General features: G+C 37.5%; 1 protein-coding gene across 4 annotated transcripts in view; it reads right to left on the bottom strand.

Annotated features, from left to right (window-relative positions):
- The window catches only part of STRBP (spermatid perinuclear RNA binding protein), a 158,540-nt gene that overhangs the window by 57,944 nt on the left and 72,750 nt on the right, over positions 1 to 27,846 (bottom strand). For all 4 annotated transcript variants that reach the window (XR_010109089.1, XR_008626649.2, XM_034929009.2 and 1 more), the window contains 4 exons: positions 16,571 to 16,739; positions 11,490 to 11,710; positions 6,158 to 6,323; positions 2,379 to 2,523 (listed from right to left, as the gene is read on the bottom strand). Coding sequence is in view for 2 of the 4 variants with exons in the window: in XM_034929009.2 (XP_034784900.1) it covers positions 2,379 to 2,523; positions 6,158 to 6,323; positions 11,490 to 11,710; positions 16,571 to 16,573 (535 nt within the window). In the remaining 2 variants the exon portion in view is untranslated. Of the gene's footprint in view, positions 1 to 2,378; positions 2,524 to 6,157; positions 6,324 to 11,489; positions 11,711 to 16,570; positions 16,740 to 27,846 lie in introns of those variants that run through there.

Here is a 27,846-nt window from a genome sequence, read left to right as displayed (position 1 = left end):
AGTAACAAAAATCAAAAATTGTCTTTGACAAAGCCCAGGTTAGAAAAAACGAGCAAATTATAAAAGATATCAAGTGAGTCAACAGGGCTGGGATGTTAAGGACAAAAGCAAAGCAAATCTTTCTGCCATTCAAAAAAAAAAGGAAGTAAGATGTGTAAAACATTAGATCAAAGCTGATTCCTTCACCTTACCTGATCCCATATAACAGCTGATGAGATTCAGCTCATAGAGGTCTTTGGATCCTTCAGTAACTCAAACACCTTGAAGAGAGACTATGACTCTCTTACTTTATTACAAAATCTATTCTATAATAGTTTCTAGCAAGAGTACAATATACTAAGAATGTTTTCAGCTTCTCTAAACAGAAGTTAAAGTTATAAAGGCAACAGACTAAGTTTAAAGGTATCACTGAAAGCTATGACAAAATCTCATATAAGTACACAAAACCAAGGAATAAAGATGACTGGTGTTCCCTTAATACTTTCAAAAAAAAAAATGAAAGGGATGCTGACAGATACAAGCAAACATGTAATTAACTTAGCCTTTGGCAACTTCAGTCTTTTTCTCATCTCCTTATACTCAAATAATTTTTAATAATACCTATAATTACAACACTATTTAGAAATGGTTGGTTTTATACTAGAGGGTCAAGTAGAACACATCTTACCAGAATTAACATTTATCTTGACACTTCAGAAATCATTTTATAGTTCTACAGTTAATGGTGAACTGTAAAGCTGTTAAAAAAATTAAGCCATTTAAGATTGGTTCTTCAGAGGTGCTATAGATACTACATACAGCAAAAAAATTTTAATGCATAGGCATAAGCTCAATTATAGATTGGATGCCCTTTGATTTGAAAATATGACTCATAAATGTGTCTGGTTTATATCTGTTGAGTTATGATATAGATGATTTTAGTTATCCCAAAAAGCATTTTTTTAAAAAGAGTCTATCACTTTTACTTTAAGTGATTCTATGAGTCATGTCTCTCAAAAATTAAAACTCCAACTTTACTGGTACCTTTTTCTCTACCCTTATCACCAAGTTGAAATAAACTAAGAAACTGACCAATATTTACTGCGGCACTGGTATTTCAGGTAAGGGAGTAAGCAATGGGACTTGTTGAAAGTCTGGTGATGAAAAATAGCAACAGGGAGTCCCCACTGGCCCAGATAGGCTGCAATGCCTCTAAATTGTCATGACAGAGTAGCCAGCTGGTCAAAGGTTTGACACAGGAGAAACACCACCTGGCAAGTTTCTAGGGAATGAGAGGCAGAAACAAGCTAACTTGACAGGATAAAAACATCAGAAAAAGAAGCCCACCACAATTCCATCATGAACTTCTCAAAACTACCAATAACTGAATACATTTCTCTACTTTTATGAGGATGACACTGCCAGACAGCAATTCTTCTTAACTTCAGAAGAAAGTTAGTTTAAAGCATGATTCTCACATAAATCATATTCAAAATGTTAACAGGGTCACAAACCTCCTAAAAAAAAAATTTACTAAACATTATCCATTAAAAAAATTCAGTCCCCCAATTTACATCCCTTACACTATAAAACAAATCTAGACACAGACATGTACAAATCTTTTGAGATTATACAGCTATTAGAAGTCAGGAGCAATATGATGCAAATAATTCTTTTTTTTTTTTTTGGCAGAGTCTTGCTCTGTCACCCAGGCTGGAGTGCAGTGTTGTGATCTCAGCTCACTGCAACCTCCGCTTCCTGGGTTCAAGCAATTCTCGTGTCTCAGCCTCCCGAGTAGCTGGGATTACAGGCGCCCACCACCACGCCTGGCTAATTTTTTTGTATTTTCAGTAGAGACGGGGTTTCGCCAAGTTGGCCAGGTTGGTCTTGAACTCCTGGCCTCAAGCAATCCACACATCTCGGCCTCCCAAAGTGCTGGGATTACAGGCATGAGCGACCATGCCCAACCAGGATGCAAGTAATTTTGGAGCAATGAGTAAATTTGAAAACAATTCTGTTTTGGACCACATTTAATCCTGAAATCCGACCATTAAGCCAAAATACATAGAATAAGTTGGCTGATACCAATAACTTAATGCAATACTAGACAAAGTAAAACAGAACAGCAAATGGTATAAAAATTAAAGCAGAGTTAAAACCAACAAGACAAGCACAAGTTTTTGAAATAACATTTTATATTTTGAATTCATACGTTTTTGCAAAATATACTGATTATGTAGAAACAAAGCCATTTAAAATACTATTAAATAGAGTGGCATAAAACAAATGAAGGCTGTTATTTCCTAAATCCATAAAACATTGTTAACATAGCTTTTATATGAAGAAAACAAACAACAACAAATATATACATATATATATATATATATACACATGTGTACCTCCATCCTTCTTCTCCAATTCGTCCCTAATTAGAGGTGAGGTAAGTATCACCTTCAAAGTTAGCGTGGGCTCTTTTGTATTCCGAATTATAATAGATGCCTCATTTACACATTGTTCCACTTGATATTTCTCTTCTGTGAGTTTCTGAAAGTCACCAAGATTTCAAAATCACCCAGTTAATTAGACTGAAACCTCAAAAGAAAAAAAAACAATGCTTGTACTAAGTTCTCAAATGTTATTGACTATTAATATTACTGTGCTCAAAGGGCAAAGAAAGCCTGTAACTAGTTCTTTACTGGGGATAACACTTTTCTCTCCTCCCAACTTACAAGAAAACCCTCTTTCTCCATTCTTTAAAAAGCAACCACAATGTCAACCATCCATACAATTATGAAACAATATTTAAAACCATTCTAATATTTGAAAGTAAAATGCCAATAGCATCAGTATGTGATAAATGGTAAATTATTGTTCTTAAAATTATTACAGAGAACTATTATAAAATAAGAAATAGCTGGGACTGCTCTCCAAAACAATAGCTCTTTTTGTAGAGCAGCCTGAACAGGAACTCCTACTTGGCAAAAACTTATGAATATAGGATTATGGAGCTTTTTAAAGAGCACCAAATAAGCATGAATGAAAAAGTATCTCTGCACAGTCACTGACCAGGAGGAAACAATGAGTATAAACAAATAACTTCTTCCCTTCTCTGACAACAGGTCTCAGAGATCTTCCAATGGGACCTACCACTATGGGTCAAGTCATCTGACATCTACAGAAAACCTACATTGCTTCTTTTAACATACAAATATAAACAAACATACAATTTAGGTAGGGGCCTCCCACAAAATAATCACCTGATCAGAATTATATATTAAGTTATGCTTAATATATTATTATACATTAAATATATGATTTAAAATAAGTTACACGGGGCTTTTTTTCTTAGTGGTGAAATTTAGTGTCTATTACCTGACATACAGTAGCCAGGCTGAATAGGGACACTACCAAGTCCCTGCTCATCAGTGTGTATTAAAAGAATTCAAAGTCACTTATGTAAAAATAGCATTTTACCATTAAACGATCCCAAAAAAGTAGGAAAGGGAAAACTCATTATCCTACTTTTGAATAGAGGAAGCCAAGGAAGGGAAAGGCCATACGTAGATAAAAGAACCGGAATATAAAGAAACTGCAAAAAACAGCTCACATTCATTTTGTCACTAAAAGAGCATTAAAGATGTCTATCAAAGAATAAATTGAACTTCATTTTTCAATTATGCATGTCGATCACCATAAGACACACCCAAAATAATAAACATAATATGCATTTTGTGCTAGAGTAATTTTAAGTGATTTCTGGTTTTGGTCATCCTCCTCCTCCTTTGCTCAAAGAGGTTCTAAAAGCATCCTAGGAAAGAATATGAAGAGAAAAGGTAAGGTAAAACCTCAGCTAACTAACGTACTTAGATAACTGAAAGTTTTGCTATGTTAAGTGCTCGGGAAAAAGATTTTTGGTCCATAAGGAAATAATATCGTATCAGAGACTGGTTTTCCACACAAACACCATGAAAACTGGGCAGGGCAGGAGGGGCGGAGGGTGCTCGGGGAGAAAGGTTTAATTGTAAAAGTCACACTTAATTTCATGAATATTATTAGTAACAATACACTTGCACACATGTGTATATATGTGGGCATGTGTGTACATGTATACATTTTAATCTGAGATTAGTGTACAATCATCATCCCCATTTTACAAGAAAATGTATCTTTACCCAAACATAGATTTATTGTTGGAGAAATCTATTAGCTATGTTAAATTGAAAGATACTTCTCCTAATTTCCACCATTAGTCTTCAGAGTTCACACCTCTTTTACCTTCTGCCAGACAGCATTTCGAAGACCTAAAGGTATTTATATCTTTTTTAGTTTCTTTAGCCTAAAAAGCTTCAGTCTCCTAAAATTTGAGATGGTTTGTATACCCTGTACACCCTCCAGGGTAACCCCCTTGAATACTTGCTAACTGGACAAGAACCTTTTTAAACTGCGATGCTCATAAATAAAGACCCTCACTCAAGAGAGAAACAATGTGGAGTTTACAAAGTTGTGATCTGCACAGAGAAAGCTCTAACAATGCCAACTAAAGCTTGGCCCAATCTTCTGTGTCTTCAAAACAGGAGAGATGTGATAGATTTTCTGAATAAAAACTCCGATTTACTATTGCACTGGTTCTCAACCCCTTTTCAATGCTGCAACATCTGAGGATGAGGAATATGATCATTCTCATAAGAAACAAGATTCATGAAAGGAACAGAAAGGGGGTGAGATGGGTGAAAAAGCCACTAGTATGTCTGATTCTGATAATTCTAGATGTAAGAGTAACGATGTTTACTATACTAACAGCAGAAATACAGATTAAATGCTAAAACAAAATAAAAATTGAAATGGGAACTTTATTAATATTCTAATAAACTACAAGTATAGTTAGCCAGAAAGCCCATTAATGAGCTTTCTACTTTGTAAAGCTTTATTCCATGTTTAATACATAAAGCTATGTTCCACTCTCCTTCCTCCAAATGATCACAAAAGGATTTTTTTAAAAGGGAGGGAAAGGTAAATAGATTCAACCCTATAAAAGACCAGAAAACATTTCTCCATCAAAATTGAAAGTGGAAAAGCCAAGTATGTTCTGTCACTTTAAAAACCATATATTAAGACAAAATGATAACATAGTGCCCCCAAAATTAATACAGGAGAATGTGCCAATCAGTAAAATAAATCTGAGTGTCAAGAATGGTATTAAAAAATCAGAGATGGTTTTGAGGGTCAGCTAGTGAATATGAAAGAAAATGATCTAGTAACAAAGCTAATAAAAACAAACTTAGAATTCATACATCTTGAAAAAAAGACCCCTTTTAAAAGACATACAAATAAAAGAAACTAAATTTTAAAAAGTGAGTGGTGGTGGGGAGCATTCAACAATTCACAAGTTTGGACTTAGAGGCCAACATCTATTTCTGTGGCATTGATATGAAGACAAACTAATATAAAATTATCAAAAGCTATAATTTAATTGGACCACAGACAATATGCATCTGAAACTGAAGATGATCACAGACTCCCAATCAGTGATGCAATGAGTCCTTGGGGTAGGCTGGCAGGGCAGGTCCTAGAATGACCAGAACCCCAGAATGGTTACCTTCATCCCTGAGGAGCCTTCAGCCTTCAGCAGCATCCTCCAGGGAACATGCCAACATCATATTTTTCTAAATGCATCCCAGTGTAAAAAAGGTTTGGAGACAAGAAATAAACAGTAATTTCCATTAACAGAACAAAGAGGTGGCAAATTAACTGAGTCTTCAGTTTTAAAAATTACTATCTATGAAAGTCTCTCGTTGATAAGAAAGTCTCTTAGTCTCTAGAAAGTATCTAGGCTGTTTTCAATCTTCTAATTATTTTCTGCAGTATACCAACCCTTCCAAGAACTTTATAATGGTGAGACCTGGCCTGGAAAAAATGACGATTCTCAGCAAGATACAACGGAAAAGTTTAAGATGGTACCTTAATGGCCATCTTAATTTGGTAAATATATCCTGAGTACAAATCACCAGAAGTTTGCTTTAACTGTGATGAATTAGTCATTGACCCAGAGTAGCAGTACTCATTTTGTCTGTGTCTATCCTATTAGCTATTAGCAATTCTGGTTAATAATTTTTTCAAAGTCACTACCTATTTCACCTTTTTACAAATTCGCCTAGAGGTGCAGTTAAACTGTACTCACCTGAATCTGAATAGGAAGATTATCTTTGACTGTATTTAACAGGGTCTCTGTGGGTTTGTCTTTGCACATTAAAACCAGCTCCAAGTCCATATCATCTTTAATCAGCAAGCCTTTTGCAACCAGGCCAATCCTCATTACACCACACAATGTCCGACCACCTTGATCCCTAAAAATAAAAGTCTGCATGATTACTTTCACAACCTATTTCCCAAACTATAACTTAATCATCACTTGGCTTCCTGAATACCCTTATGAACTGATAAGGGAGTATGTAAATCCAGACATCCAAGTATCCACAAAATTAAGCCTCAGATTTGAGGCTTATAAAGTATCTATCTTCCCTCAAGGAGTCAATGGGGAACGTATTTCATACTACAGATCTTGTAATTCTTTACTACATTTATACTGCTTAAGAAAACTCAAAAATACTGTATTCTCTTAAATATTTTTTCAAATTGTTCTTTTAAATTTCCTTCTGGCCAGGTGCAGTGGCTCATGCCTGTAATCCCAACACTTTGGGAGGTCAAGGCAGGAGGATCATTTGAGCCCAGTAGTTCAAGACCAACCTGGGCAACACAGTAACACCCTGTTGCCACAAAAAATGTAAAACAATTAGCCAGGTGTAGTGGCATGCACCTGTAGTGCCAGCTATTCAAGAAGCAATGGAGAGAGGATTGTTTGAGCCCAGAAGGTTGAGGCTGCACTGAACCATGTTTGCACCACTGCACTCCAGCGTGGGTGACAGAATGAGACCCTGTCTCAAAAAATAAAAATAAACTTCCTTCTGTGTTAGTAGTAATTAGGCAATTTGTGAGGAACATGAATACCACTGTATATTGAGAAAGAACATCAGCACAGAAATCTAAAAGACCTGGATTCTACTCGTAGTGCCTGCTGACTCAGTATCCACAACAGTAAAATGACTATTGGCTAGATGAGCTAAAATTCCTCCCAACTATATCATTCTAAAGTGCCTCCCTTTCTATATCAGCTTATGGGGAAAGCAGAAAAAAGTGATAAAAGTATAGAGCTAAGGAAGGAAAGATAAACTGCCAGCATATGCATTCCAAATCCAGGAGTAGCTAAAAGAGCAAACACTCAAAGAAATCAAGTCATAAATGGTGCATAAGAAAGGTGCTCATCTATCCTTGATTTTAATTCTAAAAGTTTCTTATTGGTTCATTTCCCTTAATCACAAATGAAAATATTAACTAAGTTTAACCTTCTTTCAACAAATAAGCAAGTGTTTGAGTATGGCAAACATATTTACAGAAGTTACAGTCTCTCCTGCTCCTGAGGCTTACTCTGTAGTTAAGCAACAAAAGCAGTAACAGTTTAAGTGCCCTATTTAAAAGGGGAAGAGAAAGTAACATCTGAGCACAAACAGGTGTCACATATTCTCATTTAAATCTCACCACAAGCCTCCATTTGCAAGACAAGAAATGTGAGCCTCAGAAAAGTTAATTGTTCAAGTTCACCAAGAAAGTAAAATGGCAAAGCCTAAATTCAAACCTAAGTTGTTTTGACCACAACATTCAGGTCCCTTACATTATATGATTGCTTCCCAAGTTCAGAAAAGGGAGAGGTCAAAATTAGAGATGTCAAGCAAGGCAAACTGAAAGTCTGACTTCAGCAGAATCTTGATCTACCTAGATGGGAAACAGTCATTCTAGCTATAAGCAAAGAATCAGCAGAGTTGGGCAAGAATCAGCAGAGTTGAGAATAAAATGGAAAGGGAGAAGGAAGAGAAACAAATTGTGGCAGTGGAAACTAGAAAGGAAGATAAATAATCCAGCCATGGGTTCAGTGCCTGGCACACTTACAGAGATTCAATAAACATTAAATCAATGAAAAATGTTAAAGGTGGTATAAATATAGAAATAAAAAGCATTTTAAAGCAGGTGACCAAGTGTAGGCAATTGTCTGATATTAACAATAGAGAATCAGTCATCTTTGATTTCTTCTTCCTCTGTATCCTTGTCCTCTCATTCTTCCAAGTCTAATATTGTAATGGTTTATAAATTATCCCTCTATAATCACCATCAAACTTGCAAACCAGTTTCTTCAGGCTTTTATTACCTCTCACGTAGACCACCTCAATAACCTCCTCCTTACTGGCCTTTCTGACCTCTGTCATCTCCAAAGTACTGTATACAGCAACCAGAATAATCTTCCAAAGGCGCTGATTGGATAACACTCTACCTACTAATTCATTGGTGTCCCACTGAACACTTGGACACTTACCATATTGGAAAGCAATTTAGAAAATGACATCGCTTCCTGGTTCAAATCCTGGCTCTGCTACTTACTGTGTGACATTGGACAAATTTCAAATAACTTGACTTCTTTTGAGCCTGCTTCCTCATTTGTAAAACAGGAATAATACCTTTCTCACAGAGTGGTAGTGAGAATATATGTAACAAACTTTGGCCAGAGCCCAACAGATATTAACAGCTCAATAAACAACAGTTATTATTCCTTAAACAGTTTTATACTTTCTCATACCTAGATCAGTGCTGAGATTTATTTTTTTCTTTCACTTTCACCACATGCCAAAACCCTACCCCTATCCATCCTCTGAGCCTATTCCAAGTGCTACCTCCTTCATGGAGCTTTTGCAGATTTCCAGAACCAGCACATCATCGTCTCTCCCTGCTCTGTACTTTCACATGTTATTCACAGGAAACTGAAGAATAGATGCTAAGAAAACTGGATCTGGAGTCAGAGAAACTTGAATATGAGTCCTGGTTCAACCACACATATTTACTAAGTAGCCTTAAGCAAGTTAAAGTTTGTTAATGATTCTGAGTCACTCTTTTTTTTATAAGCAAGTTTGGAGCACAGGAAATTTCACAAGTAAAACAGGAGTGGAGAAAGGAAGATAATAATATTAGAGACTGGTAGATTTGCTGCAAGATAGTAGGAAAAGTACTGTGGTACAATAGTTGGCACTCAATAAACAGTAGCTGTTATTAGCTCAGTTATTAAATTCTAAACCATAATTATGATATACTTGGTCTTATCAGCCCACAGGTAGAAGACAGCATGATTGAGCAGAAAATCAATTCCTAATTCAAACAGTTCTGAATTTGAATTTAAAAATTGGAACATAGCAGTTATTGTAAAGCAAGCAACCCAATGTATTTGAATTTACTATATGTGAATTTAAAATTAAAAACAGAATTCTAATATTCCTAATAATACATATTGTAGGACCTTGTATAAGTTATTTGACTTTTGAATCCATTTTTAAAAAGGTAAAGCATTAAGTTAAATTAAGACAGCATAGGTAAAAGCTGCCTAACCGTGCCTGGCAATGGAAAATGCTTAATTGCTTAATAAATACAAGCTACCCCCCACCCATCTCTGTGTCCTTCAGAGTGGTTAACACTCACCAGGCGCACAATATATGTTTATTACCAGAACACAACTCTGTCCTTGGAATACATGCCAGCCTCTGATATAATAATAGAATCTCATTCTGCACTCCTTGAGTTCCACCACATGGGAAGGATCATAGGCAAGGGCTCACCCAGGGACTGTTCCACAAAACGGAAAGACTGTACATAGACAACCAAGAGCATCCACACACAGAAGTATAAAATCCAGGCCTGGCATGGTGGCTCATGTCTGTAATCCCAGCACTTTGGGAGGCCAAGGCAGGATAGCTTGAGGTCAGGAATTCGAGACCAAATTCGGCAATGCAGCAAGACTCTGTCTCTCCAAACAAAATTCTTTTTTTTTAAATTAGCCAGGCATGATGGCACACACTTATAGTCCTAGCTATTCAAGAGGCTGATGTAGGAGGATCACTTGAGCCCAGGAGTTCAAGGCTACAATAAGCTATGATCACACTACTACGCTCCAGCCTGGGCAACAGAGCACCCTATCTCTAAAAAAATAAAAATAAAAATAAAACTTCAAATAAAAGTATGGAGCATATTATCCTGTACAAGTCTTTAAATCACAGACCTCATCCAGTTAAGCAAGTCTATAAGAGTGCTTTCCAAAATATGCCAGGCTTGAGAAGAAACAAAATTAGAAAATGTATTAAAAAGACATAAACTTCACTGAAATATATACTTACAATTAGTAAAAATAGCAAATCTTATGTTATATATTTTACCACAATAAAAAAAATTTTAACATGACATAAACATGTAGCAAAGTGCAATTTAAATCTGGAATACATGACTATTTAACTTGCACAGGAGCTGAGATACATATAGAACTAAATAATTAGATAACATTACTAATGAACACGAACTCCAAATCTAACAGTAACATTTGTACAGACATCATATATGAGAAAAATTACACATTTCCAAGAACCTTCAAAGTGACAAGACCATGACCAGACACAATGTATAAACTGCCTGTAAATAGTTAAAAAAAATTGTGCTCTTCAGCAATAAAACTGACACACTGATTATCTTTGATCTGAAGATAAAAAAGTTATACTATCTTTCAGTGAAGAAAATCCATTTATCAATACTTTCCTATTATTATTTACTTATCACACTGATTTAAAGTTAAAAGCTGCAAAAATTCTGTAACCTCTTTCACTTACAAATTATAGCCAAAGCAATGTTTTTATTCATAGAGTATAGTCAAATGAGCTCCATCTTTCAAAGTTAGACACTTATTCCAATCATTGTGACAACTGCTCAAAACAGTAACTTTAAGCTTATCCTGGCATAAAAAGATTAATGATCTAACTCCAGGTACCATATCAGTTTCACTAATCTATTATTGTCACACTTAGAATATGCTACTATAATTGTTGAGGGGTGTGGGTCCCATTAGATCTTTATCCAATCCACAAATATACAAAGAGCAGTTATGATATGCAAGACACTGCTAAATTCCTGGGAATCAGTGAGGTAGATACAGTCAAAAATACCTTTAAAATACATTTTCCTACACTCTTTCTTCTACACAAGGATTTTTAAATGCCTTACACAAATGGTATTTTATGATCTCCCCAGAGATCAAAAACACTACTATTTATTTGAAAATTTAGGAGGCTGAATCAACACAGGAAAAAGATCATAACTTTGAAACATAATGATTTTAAAGGACTTGGTGTTCTCTCAAAAGGGATCCTAAACAGGTCCATTTTCTTTCTCTGGCTCTAATCTTTATTCTTTACTTGCTTTCCTTTCAAATTTAACTCAGAAAATCTCCATGTAACATTTACTTCCTTGGTTATAGTCTCACATATGCATAAGACAAAATCCAAAAAACAGCGTTAACACACACTCAATCCAGCAGACCTTAGAGCTTTGCTGTGCACTCTAGCACAGCGTCCCAGAGGTCAGTCCACACTCACTTGGAATAGTTTTCTCCGGCCTCATCTTTCTTCACTTCTGTCTCACCCTCTGTTTTTGTGCCTTTATTTGTTTCATCCAACCAATCTGAGACATGTTTAAGAGCACATTCAACAGTAGATACCATATTCTGAACAGCTTCAAGTTCCTCCGGAGATGGATAGATTGTTGAATGTTTCACCATAACATGGCGATCATCATTAGCAAAAGATCGAATAGATCTCTGTTAGAAGGAGAACGAAAACAATTACTTCAAAAAAGAAACATCACCTGAAAAAGATGATATACAACTATATCTCTAGCCAACCCATAGCACTGACTGTCTACTGTGAAACAGTTAATACTGAAACAAGAAAAAACTGCTCCAGAGTGGGAAGTAAAATCCCATTCTACTGAACTCCTCACCAGAAAACAAGAGCTCTTCCATTCATGTTTTGGTAAGGTGCACTTCAGTCACTCTTGGCATTATTTATAAATAATGTTATCCTGGCCAGGCACGGGGGCACATGCCTGTAATCCCAGCACTTTGGGAGACCGAGGTGGGCAGATCACTTGAGGTCAGGAGTTTGAGGCCAGCCTGGCCGACATGGTAAAACCCCGTCTCTACTAAAAATAAAAAAATTAGCTGGGTGTCGTGGCATGCACCTATAGTCCCAGCTACTGAGGAGGCAGAGGTTGCAGTGAGCCAAGATCACGCCACTGCATTCCAGCCTGGGCAACAGAGTGAACTCTGTCTCTAAATAAATAAATAAATGAATAAAGTTATCTTTTAGCTGAACCTACACATTCTGAATACTACTTCAACAAATGTCATCCACATCACACATCATCTGCAAGAATTAGATACTTCTTAGCTTCAAGAGAGTCCCATAAATGCAGGATGGTGAGTGACTCATAAACTGCCAAAGACTTCTAACCTTTCCAAACTGCCAAAGACTTCTAACCTTAGAAAATTGAGATTTCAGGGCTGGGCATGGTGGCTCATGCCTATAATTCCCAGCACTTTGGGAGGCTGAGGTGGGAGGATCGCTTGAAGGCCAGAAGTTGGAGACGAGCCTGGGTAATGTAGCAAGATCCAATCTCTCCAAAACATAAAAAAAATTAGCCGGACATGGTAGCGGGCGCCTATAGTCCTAGCCACTCAGGAGGCTGAGGCAGGAGGATCCTTAGAGCCCAGGAGTTCGAGGTTAAGTGAGCTACCACTATGTCACTGCACTCCAACCTGGGCAACAGAGTAAGACCCAGGTCTCTATTTAAATTTTAGAATTTAGGATTTCATAATATAGAATAATATGAAATAAAAAGTTATCTGTGAACACTATAAGAAAACTATAAAAACATTAAAATAGTGTCCACTATTTGACATTCAAAACTTTGGTGCAAGGCCTTTAATTTTTTAAATAGCCTAGTGGGAGACATTCCAAATGCAGAGTGGGAAAAATACATACTGCAAAATGACAAGCTAATTTACAAATATATTCTCAATCAAAATCTCCTCAGGACTGATTTACTTAAATCTCAACAAAAATCATTTTAAAGCTCATTTGGGGAAAAACATAAATAAGGGTATCAAGAAATACTCTACAAAGATCGAAGGGTGGTACCACTAACTAAAATGAAATATCAGATCAGTGGAACAGACCAGAACCCAGAAAATAAATGAATCTCATGAAAATTTAACAGAGTAGATTCTATACACTCATGAGTCACACATCCAAAAACCTTTAAATTTTTCCAAATTTACAAATATCACGAAGACACTTATACCAATACACAGCAAAATGAACAAGGATAACTTAGTGAGTTTTCCATAAAGCCTAAAATATTCCATTTAAAAGCTGGTTATACTGTCTTTACTTACATGAAATTATATGTTAGTACATGGTAAATATTTTGTTTTGAAGTCCATCGCAAACTAAAACATTCTCAATTTTTTATGAACAGTCTTGCCTTTTTGTTCTTGTTTGAATATCTATGTTTAAAAATCACATTATTTTTGGATAACAGTAAATTAACACTATAGTGTCACTGTCCTCTATAAAGCAAAGAAAACTTTGGTTGAAAAGGTAATCATTTGAAAACCTCTATCATTATATAAAAACAGAGCTAAAATAGATTACAAAGCTTTTCTTTTTCTCAATAAAAATCATCTGTCTAGATGTCTTTCTTGCTCAACATCCACAACCAGTTTTCCAACTGGTGCAGTTTGCCACAAAGAAACAAATTTTTTAAACACTTAGTGAGACATATTCATCTATCCCAAAGTAAGTACTAGAGAACAAAAGAGCCATAGAGTTGGAAACGCTAGGCTGTTAGCTAGGCTCATGTACTTGCTAAATTACCTAGTCCTGCACACCGGCCACACCTGAGCAAAACCGCGTATTGCTACATTACATAAACATTTGTCATTTATCACACAAATAATAAAGACTGCCAATGTTAAATCTAAAAATGTTACATCTAACATTCCACTGGATGTGACAGGATAAGCACCATGAAACAACAGTGACAGGCCATGCACGGTGGCTCATGCCTGTAACCCCAGCACTTTGGGAGGCCAAGGCAGGCGGATCACCTGAGGTCGGCAGTTCGAGACCAGTCTGACCAACATGAAGAAACCTCGTCTCTACTAAAAATATAAATTTAGCCAGGCATGGTGGTTGGTGCATGCCTGTAATCCCAGCTACTTGGGAGGCTGAGGCAGGAGAATTGCTTGAACCCAGGAGGCGGAGGTTGCAGTGAGCTGAGATCACACCATTGCACTCCAGCCTCAGCAACAAGAGCAAAACTTCGTCTCAAAAAAAAAAAAAAAAAAAAAAAAAGAAACAGTAACAGGAAAAATTGAAGAAATGCAGAGAAATCTTATTTACTCAAATAAGCTCTAAACAGATTTTCTTTAAGTATTAAAAAAATAAATCAGACTGGGCACAGTGGCTCACGCCTGTAATCCCAACACTTTGGCTCACGAGGAGGGTGGATCATCAGAGGTCAGGAGTTCGAGACCAGCCTGGCCAACATGGTGAAACCCTATCTCTACTAAAAACACAAAAATTAGCCAGGTATGGTGGTACACCCCTACAGTCCCAGCTACTCAGGAGGCTGAGGCAGGAGAATCACTTGAACCCGGGACACAGAGGTTGCAGTGACCTGAGATTGTGCCATTGCACTCCAGCCTGGGCAACAGAGTGAGACTCCGTTTCTTTAAAAAAAAAAGACAAAAAATTAAATCAGAAGAACCATGCAGAAAGAGAAAATTCTCATTGCAATCTGAGATCTAAAAAGCAAGTAATAAGAGAAACCAGAAAATACTCATCAATTAAATTATATAAAAACACAAAATTTATACACCAGAAAATCTAAGCTGAATTTAAAAAGAATAAACTAAGGAAGACATCTTCATCCACTCTGAAAAATAATAAAGCATTTCTTTTAGTTGTAAGAATATCAAGACTATAAGAAATGAGCAGAATGAGAGGTAAATAATTCACATGGTAAGATATAAAAGAATCAGTGTGGTTTTTTCACATTTCACCACATAACTAAAATGACAGGGAAAATCCCAAGTTAACATTTGTTGCCACAATCTAGATCTAAAATATCAGAATTTCTTCTCTAAGGAGTCAGCTGATTAAGTTATAATCCTTGGCACAAATATTTTTAAAAGCAAGTAACATTTAAAGAAACACCACCAGGCTGGGCACGGTGCCTCACGCCTATAATCCCAGCACTTTGGAAGGCTAAGGCAGCAGCAGGGTTCCTTGAGCCAAGGCGTTCCAGACCAGCCTGGGCAACAAAGCAAAACCCTGTCTCTACAAAAAATTTAAAAATTTGCCAGATGTGGTGGCATGCGCCTATAAGGCCAAGCTACTTGGGAGGCTTGAGGCAGGAAGATCCTTTGAGCCCAAGGAGTTGGAGTTTGCAGTGAGCTATGATCATGTCACTGCACTCCAGCCTGCAGGACAGAGCAAGATCCTGTCTCAAAAAAAAAAAAAAAAAAAAAAAAATCAACACCAACAGACCGGCTAAACAACATATTCCAAATAATCATACTGGTGATTAATATTTTCTACTTTTTCTCTCACTGGTAATGTGTTTTTAAAATCTTGGCCAGGCACGGTGGCTGATGCTTGTAATCCCAGCACTTTGGGAGGCTGAGGTGGGTGGATCACCTGAGGTCAGTTTGAGACCAACCTGGCCAACATGGCGAAACCCCGTCTCTACTAAAAATACAAAAAATTAGCTGGGTATGGTGGCGGGCACCTATAATCCCAGCTACTCGGGAGGCTAAGGCAGGGAGAATTGCTTGAACCTGGGAGACGGAGGTTGCAGTGAGCCGAGATTGCGCCATTGCATTCCAGCCCGGGCGACAGGGTGAGACTCCGTCTTTAAAAAAAAAGAAAAGAAACCTTTTCTCGCTTATACTTAGGAGAAAAAAAATTCATATAACACCCTCCAGAACTCATAATACTAAGGGAAAAAAAATCAGCACATTTTACCAATTAAAAGCCTAGGCACCAGAGACTATGAGCTCATCTAACATCACAAATTCAATTTAAGTCTGAACTCTTCCCAAAAAGCAAGGTTTCTTTGATTCTCAATTCAGTGCCCCTACTATACTCAGCACTTGACCCTATTATTTTAAAAGTATGAAAAAGAGGTGGCTTTTTCAGTTAAACATTCACACATATTATAAACTTCTACATCATTCATATCACTAATTAAAGGACTGGTTCAGAATTTTTAATTTCCACAAGAAAAAAAACTGAACTTAAAGTTTAAAACCTAGCTATTTGTATCAGTTTGCTAATGCCAGTTTTATTAGAAAATATTATTTATGAGCATTTCCTCCTTTGTTTTAATAATTCATGGCCTACAGGCTCATGAGGCCCTACCTTGTGGTTTACATAGCTTGTAGTAAATCTGAATTCATTCGCTTTGAATAGCAGAGTGCCATCTTTATATGACACACTAAAGCCAAAAATTAACACCACTGTTTTTCATTTGCCCTCACTGTTAACATTTCTAATTTTAAATTACTGGAGTCTTTTGTAACTAAATTATGAAAATATCCACAATAACCTACCATGGTTTTCTATAGTATTTTAGCTTCTTTTTCCGATCCTTTCCCCTCTTTCTTGTCGTCTTCACTAGACACTGTTTTGTGTAACAATACCTCCTCATAAGCCTGAGTCCCCTGACAGCTCAGCGTCAATATAGCAAATATGTCTGAAGGCTTGTTCTCTGGAACACACCTGCAAGAGAAGAGGAAAACAACTTCAAAAATGCTTATTTACTATTAGCTTCCAATATGAGTGTGCAACCCATAAACATGTTCCTGATTAAAAAGAAATAAACTCAATAGAGGAAAATTCCCTCAGTTCAAACAAAAAGCTAACACATCTTTTGAAGGCCTGGGCCCAGGAGCCTAGGTGATATGGCCAGAAAAGTAAGCCTCCTGTAGCTACAATGTGGCAGCTGGCTGACTAGCACTCCATGAGATAAATACATTTGCAAAGAGATTCAGTCAAGAAGCACCACCTGAAAGAGTAATACTACCACTGATGGCAACAAGTTGCAGTTAACCATTAGATTTTCAATCAGAAATTGGCATTACTCAGACCCATCTGAAAATTCAGTAAAGACACCTGAAAATACAACAATACCAATGATTATTCCATGATGCTTTTACATTGGATACTGCCATTAAAGAGTACATGTTGGCACAATGTTTGTTCTTTAATTTTTTTCAGCCTAAAATTCAGAATGCTTTTTTGGCTCTACTTCCTAACTCCCAAAAGGCCCTGTTTGTCCCTGGGCCTGTATGCACTGCTATGCCAGACTCCTGAATATTCACTGGATCCTGACTTCATTACCCCTGGATGTCCCTCACCAGATTTCCACAGTATTATTTCTATCCAGAGTCCTAATCATTGTTACCTATTTTGTTCCACCTTTATGAGATTTTATTCCAGACATAGTAAAAGTAAACTTTTCTGAGCACTGATGAAACACTTATATTATAAACCTAGCTACAAGAAAAGGAGAAAAAAATTAAAAAAAAAAAAACAGAACATCAAAATACAGCACATGCTTTAACTATGTGGCTATAAGAGGACATAATTTACATACCATATATCGTATAAACTCACAAAGAAAATAACTTTCTCTTCATTTAAATATCTTTCCTTTAATAAGGAAACACCCTATTGTCAGTAACAGTTTCTTAATATTATCAGTTAGGCCAAGTGAGGTGACTCATGCCTGTAATCCCAATGCTTTGGGAGGCCAAGACGGGAGGATTGCTTGAAGCCAGAAGTTCGAGACCAGACTGGGCAACAGAGCGGTACCCTATCTCTTTTAAAAAATGATACTGTTTAACAGAAGAGATTCTAATAAATGGGACTTACTTTATTATTACTCATATCGCATTAAGGAAGGAATGCATAAGTGCTGCAATTCATGGGATCCTTTTGGACAACCAAAAAACAGGGATCAAAATATGATCCCACAGTAAGAGATATCTCAAAAATGCTCCATCTAAATAACATAATACTAAATACAATACTAAAATTTTACCTTTCCTATAAATACCTTACTATATAACCAAAGTCTTCAGCATCTCCCATTCCCAACCCTACTCCATTCTAAGGGATTCGGCTAGTCACTATTTAGCTGTGAATCCAGCAGCCAAAAACGATTGCTATGTGTTCAGTCAACAAGTGAAACAAAGTACACAAGCTTTCTTTATATTAGTGAAGCCAGTTCTAGACCATCCTGGCTAACATGGTGAAACTAACAATACAAATTAACAATACAAAAACTAAAAATGCAAAAAAATTAGCCGGGCATGGTGGCGGGTGCCTGTAGTCCCAGCTACTCGGGAGGCTGAGGCAGGAGAATGGCGTGAACCCGGGAGGCAGAGCTTGCAGTCAGCCAAGATCACGCCACTACACTCCAGCCTGGGCGAAAAAGCAAGACTCCGTCTCAAAAAAAAAAAATGTGGAGCCAGCCAGGCATGGTGGCTCGCGCCTGTAATCCCAGCACTTTGGAAGGCTGAGGCCAGGAGGATCACTTGAGCCTAGGAGTTTAAGACCAGCCTGGGCAACACAGTGAGACCCCATCTCTACCAAAAAAATTAACAACAAATTAGGTGGGCATAGTGGCACATGCCTGTATTCCCAGCTGCTCAGGAGGCTGAGGTGGAATGATCACTTGAGCCCAGTAGGGTGGGGCTGCAGTGAGCCATGAACACGCCACTGCCCTCCAGCCTGAGCAACAGAGCAAGACCCTGGTCTCAAAATAATTGAATAGATTGAAGGCAGAAAAGGAAGAACAATGCTATGAAATAGCTTCAGATGTAGTGGAAAAATCATGGATCACCAATATGAAAAGTACAGCACTCCACAGTCATTTAGCATGGGGGGTAACTACCCTACCATCAAGAACCTCTGGGAACTTCAGAGTATGATAGCATAGTGCAATAACTCATGAAAAAAAAAACTGTATCTCTATTCACTGTATATTCACTGTATGTTCTATTGGTGCTATAAAACAAACTTAAAAATCATCTGACCAACTCTACCCTCATTTTAAAAATGAAACAGAATCAGCAAACAAGGGACAAGACATGGTCTGAAACCTAAATTACAGACCAATGCTTTTTCCCCAATATTTATCAATCTGATTGAGAAAAAAGCCAAATGTATAATATGTCTGGTTTACTCTAAACTGAAATGGAGAAACTACAATAGCTTTTAAGAGTTTTTGTGTTTTTTTTTTTTTTTAAAAAAAAAGGTCAACCTAATGGATAAAATTCTGGTCTTAAAATTTTTTTAAAAACTAACTTTGCTAGTTAATAGCTATATGACCTTAGAAGTTATGTGACTCAAAGAGTCACTTAATTTCCTTGGGTCTCTGTTTCCTTTCTTAATAAAATGAGAAATAATTCCACTACTAATTAGTAGATAACATGTATGTAGCTCAGACTTTGTACTCACTGTTCCTAAGACTTTTCATATATTAACTCAAGCCTCCCAACAATCTCAATTACTGTCTCCAATTAACACATAAGGAAACTAAAGCATAAACAGATAACACAACCTAAATAAGACCATAAAGTAAACAGCAGAGCCAAGATTCATATCTAGACAATCCTCTTTAATACTGTTTTGGCTCTAAAGGACTTACATTTCCTATAGAGGACAAACTTCAGCTATTTAAAAAAAAAAAAAAAAAGTCTATGTGACCATAGAACACACAGGCTTTGGAGTCAAGTACCAGCTTTGTCACTTCCCTTATCTGAGCCAGAGTTTTCTCACCCATGAAATGGGCTGACTAGTATCTACTCCAAACTAAATGGACAGGTTATATAAAAATACCTAATAATATCTTACAAATAGTATACACCCAATAAATGGTTTCGGGAAAAAAACACACCTCAAATTTCCTAATGTCAAATAGAAACATTTTGTTTATACATCAGATGTATGTAAATTTCTCTGAAAAACTAAGCCTAGAAAAATATGAACTATGCACTCCTTAGAACAGCTTACGCAGAAGGTGGCATTATATATAAAGGAATGTGTGTCACTTTTTAATTGAGGACTTTTTTCAATTAATGGACATTATTTTCTAGAGCAGCTTTAGGTTCATAGAAAAGTTGAGTGGAAAGTGGAAAGAACTCCCATATACCTCTTCTCCCCACCACCCACCACCCACCACCCACCACACATAGTTTCTTCTATTCTTGACATATTACCTTAGTGTGGTACATTTGTTACCACTGATAAACCAATGTTGATACATTATTATTAACTAAAGTTCATAGTTTACATTAGGGTTCACTCTTTGCATTGTACATTCTATGGATTTTTACAAATGACATGCATTCACCATTACAGTATCATACAAAATAGTTTTAGTTTAACACCCCTGAAAATCCCCTATGCTCCACCTATTTGACCTTCCCACCTTCCCCACCCCCAAGCCCTTGGTAACCACTAAGTTTTTTCAGTCTATAATTTTGCCTTTTCAAAAATGTCATATAGTTGGAATAATATATCATATGTAGCCTTTTGAGACTAGCTTCTTTCACTTAGCAATATGCATTTAAGGTTTCTCCATCTTTTCATGGATTGATAGCTCATTTCTTTTTATTGCTGAATAATATTCTGTTGTATGGATATACCACAATTTATCCATTCAACTACTGAAGGACATCTTGATTGATTCCAAATTTTGGCAATTATGAATAAATTCCCAAAAACTTATTTTCAAAGTTTTTGGGTAAATCTCAAGACTAGGCCAGGTGCGGTGGCTCACGTCTGTTAATCCCAGCAGTCTGGGAGCCTGAGGCAGGCGGATCACAAGGTCAGAAGATCGAGACCATCCTGGCTAACACGGTGAAACCTCGTCTCCACTAAAAAATACAAAAAATTGGCCAGGCATGGTGGTGGGCGCCTGTAGTCCCAGCTACTCGGGAGGCTGAGGCAGGAGAATGGCGTGAACCCAGGAGGCGAAGCTTGCAGTGAGCTGAGATTGTGCAACTGCACTCCAGCCTGAGCGACAGAGTGAGACTCCATCTCAAAAATAAAAATAAAAATCTCAAAACCAACAAACAACTATGCTATCTATATTCAAACTATGAAACTTAAATATTTAGGGATTTTTTTCCTGAAATGCAATAGAGAGAATATAAAAATACTTTCTTTAAAAATCCCAAGTAATGTTTTGCAAACAGTTTGTTATGGAATCCAGTAAATTTACTCTCAAAACAGTAACTGACTAGGAAACCTTCAATTTTGTTAATACTAATATAAGCCACCTAAAACAAGCTATGTAAAAATAAACAGGCTTTATTTCATTATGAAAGAACCACCGCACATCTACAATATTAAATATGGGCAAGAAAAAATTAGAAAAAGACACCTCACTGCCTCTCCCAGAAGATCACATTAAGATAAACTATGTGAGATTCAATAGCAAAGACTTGGAACCAACCTGAATGTCCAACAATGATAGACTGGATTAAGAAAATGTGGCATATATACACCATGGAATACTATGCAGCCATAAAAAATGATGAGCTCATGTCCTTTGCAGGGACATGGATGAAGCTGGAAACCATCATTCTCAGCAAACTATCGCAAGGACAAAAAACCAAACACCGCATGTTCTCACTCATAGGTGGGAATTGAACAATGAGAACACATGGACACAGGAAGGGGAACATCACACACCAGGGCCTGTTGTGGGGTGGGGGGAGGGGGGAGGGATAACATTAGGAGATATACCTAATGTTAAATGACGAGTTAATGGGTGCAGCACACCAACATGGCACATGTATACATATGTAACTAACCTGCACGTTGTGCACATGTACCCTAAAACTTAAAGTATAATAATAATAATAATAAAAAGAAAATGTGGCACGCATACACCATGGAATACTATGCAGCCATAAAAAAGGATAAGTTCATGTCCTTTGTAGGAATATGGATGAAGCTGGAAACCATCATTCTCAGTAAACTATCACAAGGACAGAAAACCAAACACTGCATGTCCTCACTCATAGGTGGGAATTGAACAATGAGAACTCTTGGACACAGGGCAGGGAACATCACACACCCAGGGCCTGTCGTGGGGTGGGGGGCTGGGGGAGGGATAGCATTAGGAGAAATACCTAATGTAAATGATGAGTTGATGGGTGCAGCAAACCAACATGACACATGTATACCTATGTATCAAACCTGCACGTTGTGCACATGTACCAGAGAACTTAAAGTATAATAAAAATAAATAAAAATTTAAAAAAAGAAAAAAAGATAAATTATGTGAGATTTACAAGTAAATATATATTTATTAATTGCCTATTAATTTGTATGTATATGCTTGGTAGCAAGAGAATACAAAGATGAATCAACTCAGAACACACTAAGGGGCCAGGTGCGGTGGCTCACACCTGTAATCCCAGCACTTTGGGAGGCAGAGATGGGTGGATCACTTGAGGTCAGGAGTTCAAGGCCAGCCTGGCCAACATAGTGAAATCTTGTCTCTACTAAAAATACAAAAATCAGCCAAACGTGGTGGCACATGCCTGTAATCTCAGCCACTCGGGAGACTGAGGCAGAAGAATCACTTGAACCCAGGAGGCAGAAGTTGCAGTGAGCCAAGATCGTGCCATTGCACTCCACCCTGGGCAACGGAGTGAGACTCCATCTCAGAAAGAAAAAAAAAAAAAAAGAACACACTAAGGAAAGTAAGAGCAAATACATATAAATCCAATACTCTCCCCAAATCCCTTCAAATAAATTCAACTTTCTCTACATGGTGGCATTATTTCTATGCAATAGTAATGTGAAAAGAACACTGAACTTCAATATTTTCTTCTGGAAGCTTCTTTTTCATGTAAAAAAAAAAAAAGGCAGATGCAAGAAGGTTAAACCTATCAATTACTTATCAATAGCTAATATAAAATCCTCACCTAGTTCCAAATTCCGGCTATTCCTCCTTACCCAAAAACACCTATAATGATGGAAAAGCTCTATTCTACCATATCACTTGAAGGCTTGCAATAATGGGCAGAGGCCGAAAGGTCTTTTCTCAATTAACGGTATGTACAAAGAAGATGCGATGGCTATAATCTGAACCTAAAATATACTGAATGAGCCAGCTACGTCGAACCAGAATGAGATTCCTGAATATTTACTGTCAGTGAGCAAAATGGAAAAGCTCTTATTGAATAACCAATCAAAAGAGTGGTTAACAGAAAAACACATCCCTTTGCTAAAATAAGCAGTTATTAGCCCTTCCCAATCACTGGTGCCTTATGTGACAAAACAACATTCAGCCAGACAGATGACTCACTTGTTGAAAGAACCAAAAATTCAATGCATTTCAACAAGTATTTACCGAACACCTGTAATATCCCAGGCACTGTCCTAGGCACTTTGGCTACCAACAGTGAACAAAACAGACAAAAATCCTTGCCCTTGTGGTTTAAGTCCAGAAGAGGGAAATAATCAAAAGACAATAAATATAAAAATAAGAAAATTAAGCAGTACGTTAGAAGGTGTGAAATGCTTGGAAAAGAGAGGAAGCAAGTTGAGGAGGCAACAGAGTAAGCACACACAGATAATACATGGAGAGGGAGTGCCATTTTAACAGATAGTCAAGGGTTCACTGCAAAGGTGGCACCTAAGCAAAGACTTGATGGGGTTAACAGCCATGCAGATGTCTATGAATTGAGCACTTCTGGCAAGGGAGTTAAAGCAGTGGTCCTAAGGAAGGGTGTGCCTGCGTTAAGTGGAAGAATAATAATGAGTCCAAAGTGGCTGCAGTGAGGTGGGGGAGAGAGGAGGGTAGAGAGGACAGAAAGGTGGGGGTGAGGGGATCAGACCATATATGGCAGAGGCTGGCAAACTTTTTCTTTAAAGTGCCAGATAGTAAATACATCAGGCTTTTCATGCCATAAGGTCTCTACTACTCAACTCTGCCTTTGTGGTGCAAATGTAGCCATACATGATATGCAAACAAATGGGTGTGGCTCTGTTCCAATAAAACTTAATTACGGACACTGAAATTTGAATTACATGTAATTTTCACATCAAAAAATATCAATTTTTGATATTTTTTAACCACTTAAAAGTATAAAAACCATTCTTAGCTCACTGGTCATATAAAAACAGGCAATGGGCCAAATTTGGTCATGGGTCAGTTTGTCAAGTCCTAATTTAGGGCCCTTCTGGTCACTTTGAAGACTATAGCTTTTACTCTGAGATGGGGAGCCCTTAGAAGGTTTTCAGCACAGAATGACAACATCTAAGTCATATCTTTAAAAGATCACTATGGTTACTTGTTTAAAACACTGTATAAGAGTGGAAGGAAGGAGGCCACTTAAGGAGGTTTAGTGATCATATTCTGGATATATTTTGAAGGTAAAAGCCACAGCATTTCGAATAGATTGGATGTGGGGTGTGAAGGAACTGGAGGCATCAGGATTGACTTTAAGGTTGTTGGCCTGAGCAACTGAGTTAAGGAAGGTGCCAGGGAGAGGAGGTTTTGGGAATAAGATCAGAAATTCAGCTTTGGACATGCTGACATTGAATTTGAGGTATTTATTAGACATCTAAGAAGGCAGCTGGATACGGACCTAGTGTTCAGCAGAGAGGTCTGGATTAGGATACAAATTTGGGAGTTTTCAGTAGTTTGGTATGTGAAGCCACAAAATGGCCAAGGGAGTGGGTGTACCAATGAATACAAAAAAAGCAAAAGGAGAAGAACAACTATACTCAAAGAAGGAATAACCTGAGAGATGGCAGGAAAATGAGACTGTGCTATTTGGAAAGTCAACAAAAGAAAAATTACAAAGGAGGCAAGATGTCTAAATTAAACTCAAACAAAGGGCTGGGGGCAGTGACACAGGCCTATAGTCCCTCGGGAGGCTGAAGCAGGAGGATCATTTGAGCTCAGGGGAGGGTCATTTGAGCTCAGAAGTTCATGCCTAGCCTAGCCAACATACAGAGATCCCCATCTCAATTTTTAAAAAGGGAAAGGGGGATAGTGCATAGGAACAGGAATCTTGTTTTAATCCTTGTTTTACTACTACAGATATCCAATAATTCAAGGATACTTACATATTTGGAAGTCTTGTATACCACTGTGTAAAGTTGTTTTACTATGTTTTACCATTTACGGGGATTTATCCTCTCCTATACTATTCCCATTTCAGCCCATCATTGAGGAAAATTTTACCTTGAGAACATCAGACTCCTCTTCAAAACCTTCAATAACCACTAATTACCTAAGCAACTGGCACTAAACTCAAATATTCAGTGGCATCCAAGGTCCTATCGTCATTCTTGTCATTTCTCTCACCACCACAGCTCCAGTCAACACGGGAATAATGACTCTATGCCAGAACACCTTGCAATGTGCTACCGCTAAGCTTGAGTTAAACGATTCCCTTACCTGGACTGCAGCCACTACGCCATCATGATTTGTCATTGTTCTATTCATCAAATGCCCATCTCAAATCTACCCCTCCATGAAGCCTTACCTAATACTTCAGTTTATATAATTTCTTCCTCCTTTGAGCCATCCAGCACTTTTTCAGCTTCCTTTATATTTCTATTACTCAGTTTTAATGATATGATTTACTATTATCTCCACAGCACCTAGTACATCACCCTGCACTCAGCAGAGGCTCAATAGAATTTGAATTCAACCCTAAATTTATCCTTCCTTAGAGTGCCATAACCACAGAATCTAAGGAGGTTCCATCCAAAAGGTCACCATCTCTTCCCATTATTTCCATGGCAGTCATCACCACAGTGACTAACAGGGAATTTCTGACTCGTCCTCCATAAGCACAAATTCCATTACTTATTTGACTTCTCCATCTTGGATTAATCCCCCAAACCCTATCCCATTCCTTCAGGACTTTAGTGCTGTACTTAGCTCAGTGACACACTCAACTTTACTTCTGGCATAAATATTAGAATTTTAATAACCGCAGAGATGACCCTTCTAAAATTCAGGCTTCTCCAGTCCTTGTATTCCTTTCCTCCAATGTTCTCATCTTCTTTCCTATTTTAGACAAACACGCCCCACCGGGACCTACAATCGCTAATGCTACCACCTTTCACAGTCCCTCATCCTTTTCATGCCCTCATTTCTGTCCTCAACCAACCGAAATTACGTGATCCATCATTTATCATTCACACCAGCAACTGCTTCTCTTTCCTTCTCCTAGCAAAACTCTAACCCTGTTAAATCCAAGCCTCTTGGCCACACCACATCATTAACCATGTACCATTAAATATAACTAAGAAAAAAAAGTATCACATAATCATGCTAATTAGTCTTTTTCATGACCATTAGCCTCAAAAGGCCCAATAATCAATAGTTCTAAAGGGATGTGAAAATGTGAAGTCAAGTTTTTTTAGTTGTAAGAATGACTAGGTAGGTAATCCTGGCATTTGGGACCCTGGAATGCAAAATATCCTGCAGTGTCCAAGATCTGTCCCACCTAAAATGCAAGTAGGAGCCTCAATGAAAAAGTTAAATGTTCATTCACTTCCTCACTCTCCTAATGATTTTCTCACACTTCTCTTGTCTCTTCAAACATCTATACTCTTACCTCTTCATATTCAACAGGTCACCCTGCTTCCTACTTCATGCAAATTGCCAACCTTCCTGCATCATTAACCATATATTCTTCCTTCCTGTTATTATAAATGAACTGTCCCCATTCCTATCTAATGCAAATTCCTGAACTCAAACTCTACTGGATCCCACCTCCTTTTGCCTACTTGGGATGTCACTCAGTAATCATCCCCTCTTCTCTCTTTCCTCTCCTGTATCATCAATTTTACCCATTCTACTGGGTCATTTCTATCAGCATTCCCACATGTTGTAATAGCACCCATCAATAAAAATAAAAAGGGAAAAAACATTAAAAACCATCCTTGACCTCTTGCTTTGCTACAGCTACTAGCCCAATTCTCTGCTCTGATTCTAGAGCATAACTGAGTTTACACTTTGGGTTTTTATTTCCTCTCCTTCCATTCTCTCTTAAATCCATCCCAATCAGCCTCTCATCCCAATGCTCCATCAAAACAGCTCTTGTCAAGGTCCCCTAGGATTTCCATGGTATTTAATGCTGTGAATAATTTTCAGTCCTCCTCTCAGTTGACTTCTCAGCAACAGGTGACACAGTTGACTGTTCCCTACACTTTACTTCCCTTGGCTTCCATCTAAGACACCACTCTCTTAGTTCTCCTCCTACTTTATAAATTACTCCCTTGTATCCTTTTCTTCTTTATCTCCACAACCTCTAAATGCTGAAGTGCCTGAAGACTCAGCCCTCAGACTTCATCTCTTCTCTATCTTACCTTCAACATTCCCTTGGCAATGTTATCTAGGTTTGAGACTTTAAATACCATCTATATACTGAGGATCTCCCAAATTCATATGGACCTGAGTTCCAAATTCACATTCAAATAAATAATCAACACATCCACTTGGATGTTTAATAAGCATCTTAAACCTAATGCATCAAAAACAAAAAACAAAACAAAACAAAACACCACACAAGTTTGCTCCTCCTGGTCTTCCCTCCCTCAAGAGAAGGCAACTACTTCATCCCTTTAATTGTTCATGCCAAAAACTTGAAAGTCATCCCTGACTCCTTTCTTCCTCCCACATCTCACATCTGATCCATCATTAAATCCTGTTACCTATACCTTACAACACTATCTAAAATCTGACTACTGGGAAGTCCTAGCTAAAATAATCAGACAAGAGAATGAAATAAGGAGCATTCAAATTGGAAAGAAGCCAAATTATCCTTATTTGCAG

Source organism: Pan paniscus, chromosome 11 (genome assembly GCF_029289425.2).
Source record: "Pan paniscus chromosome 11, NHGRI_mPanPan1-v2.0_pri, whole genome shotgun sequence".
Lineage (NCBI taxonomy): Eukaryota > Metazoa > Chordata > Mammalia > Primates > Hominidae > Pan > Pan paniscus.
This window is presented reverse-complemented; position numbering and strand designations above follow the sequence as displayed.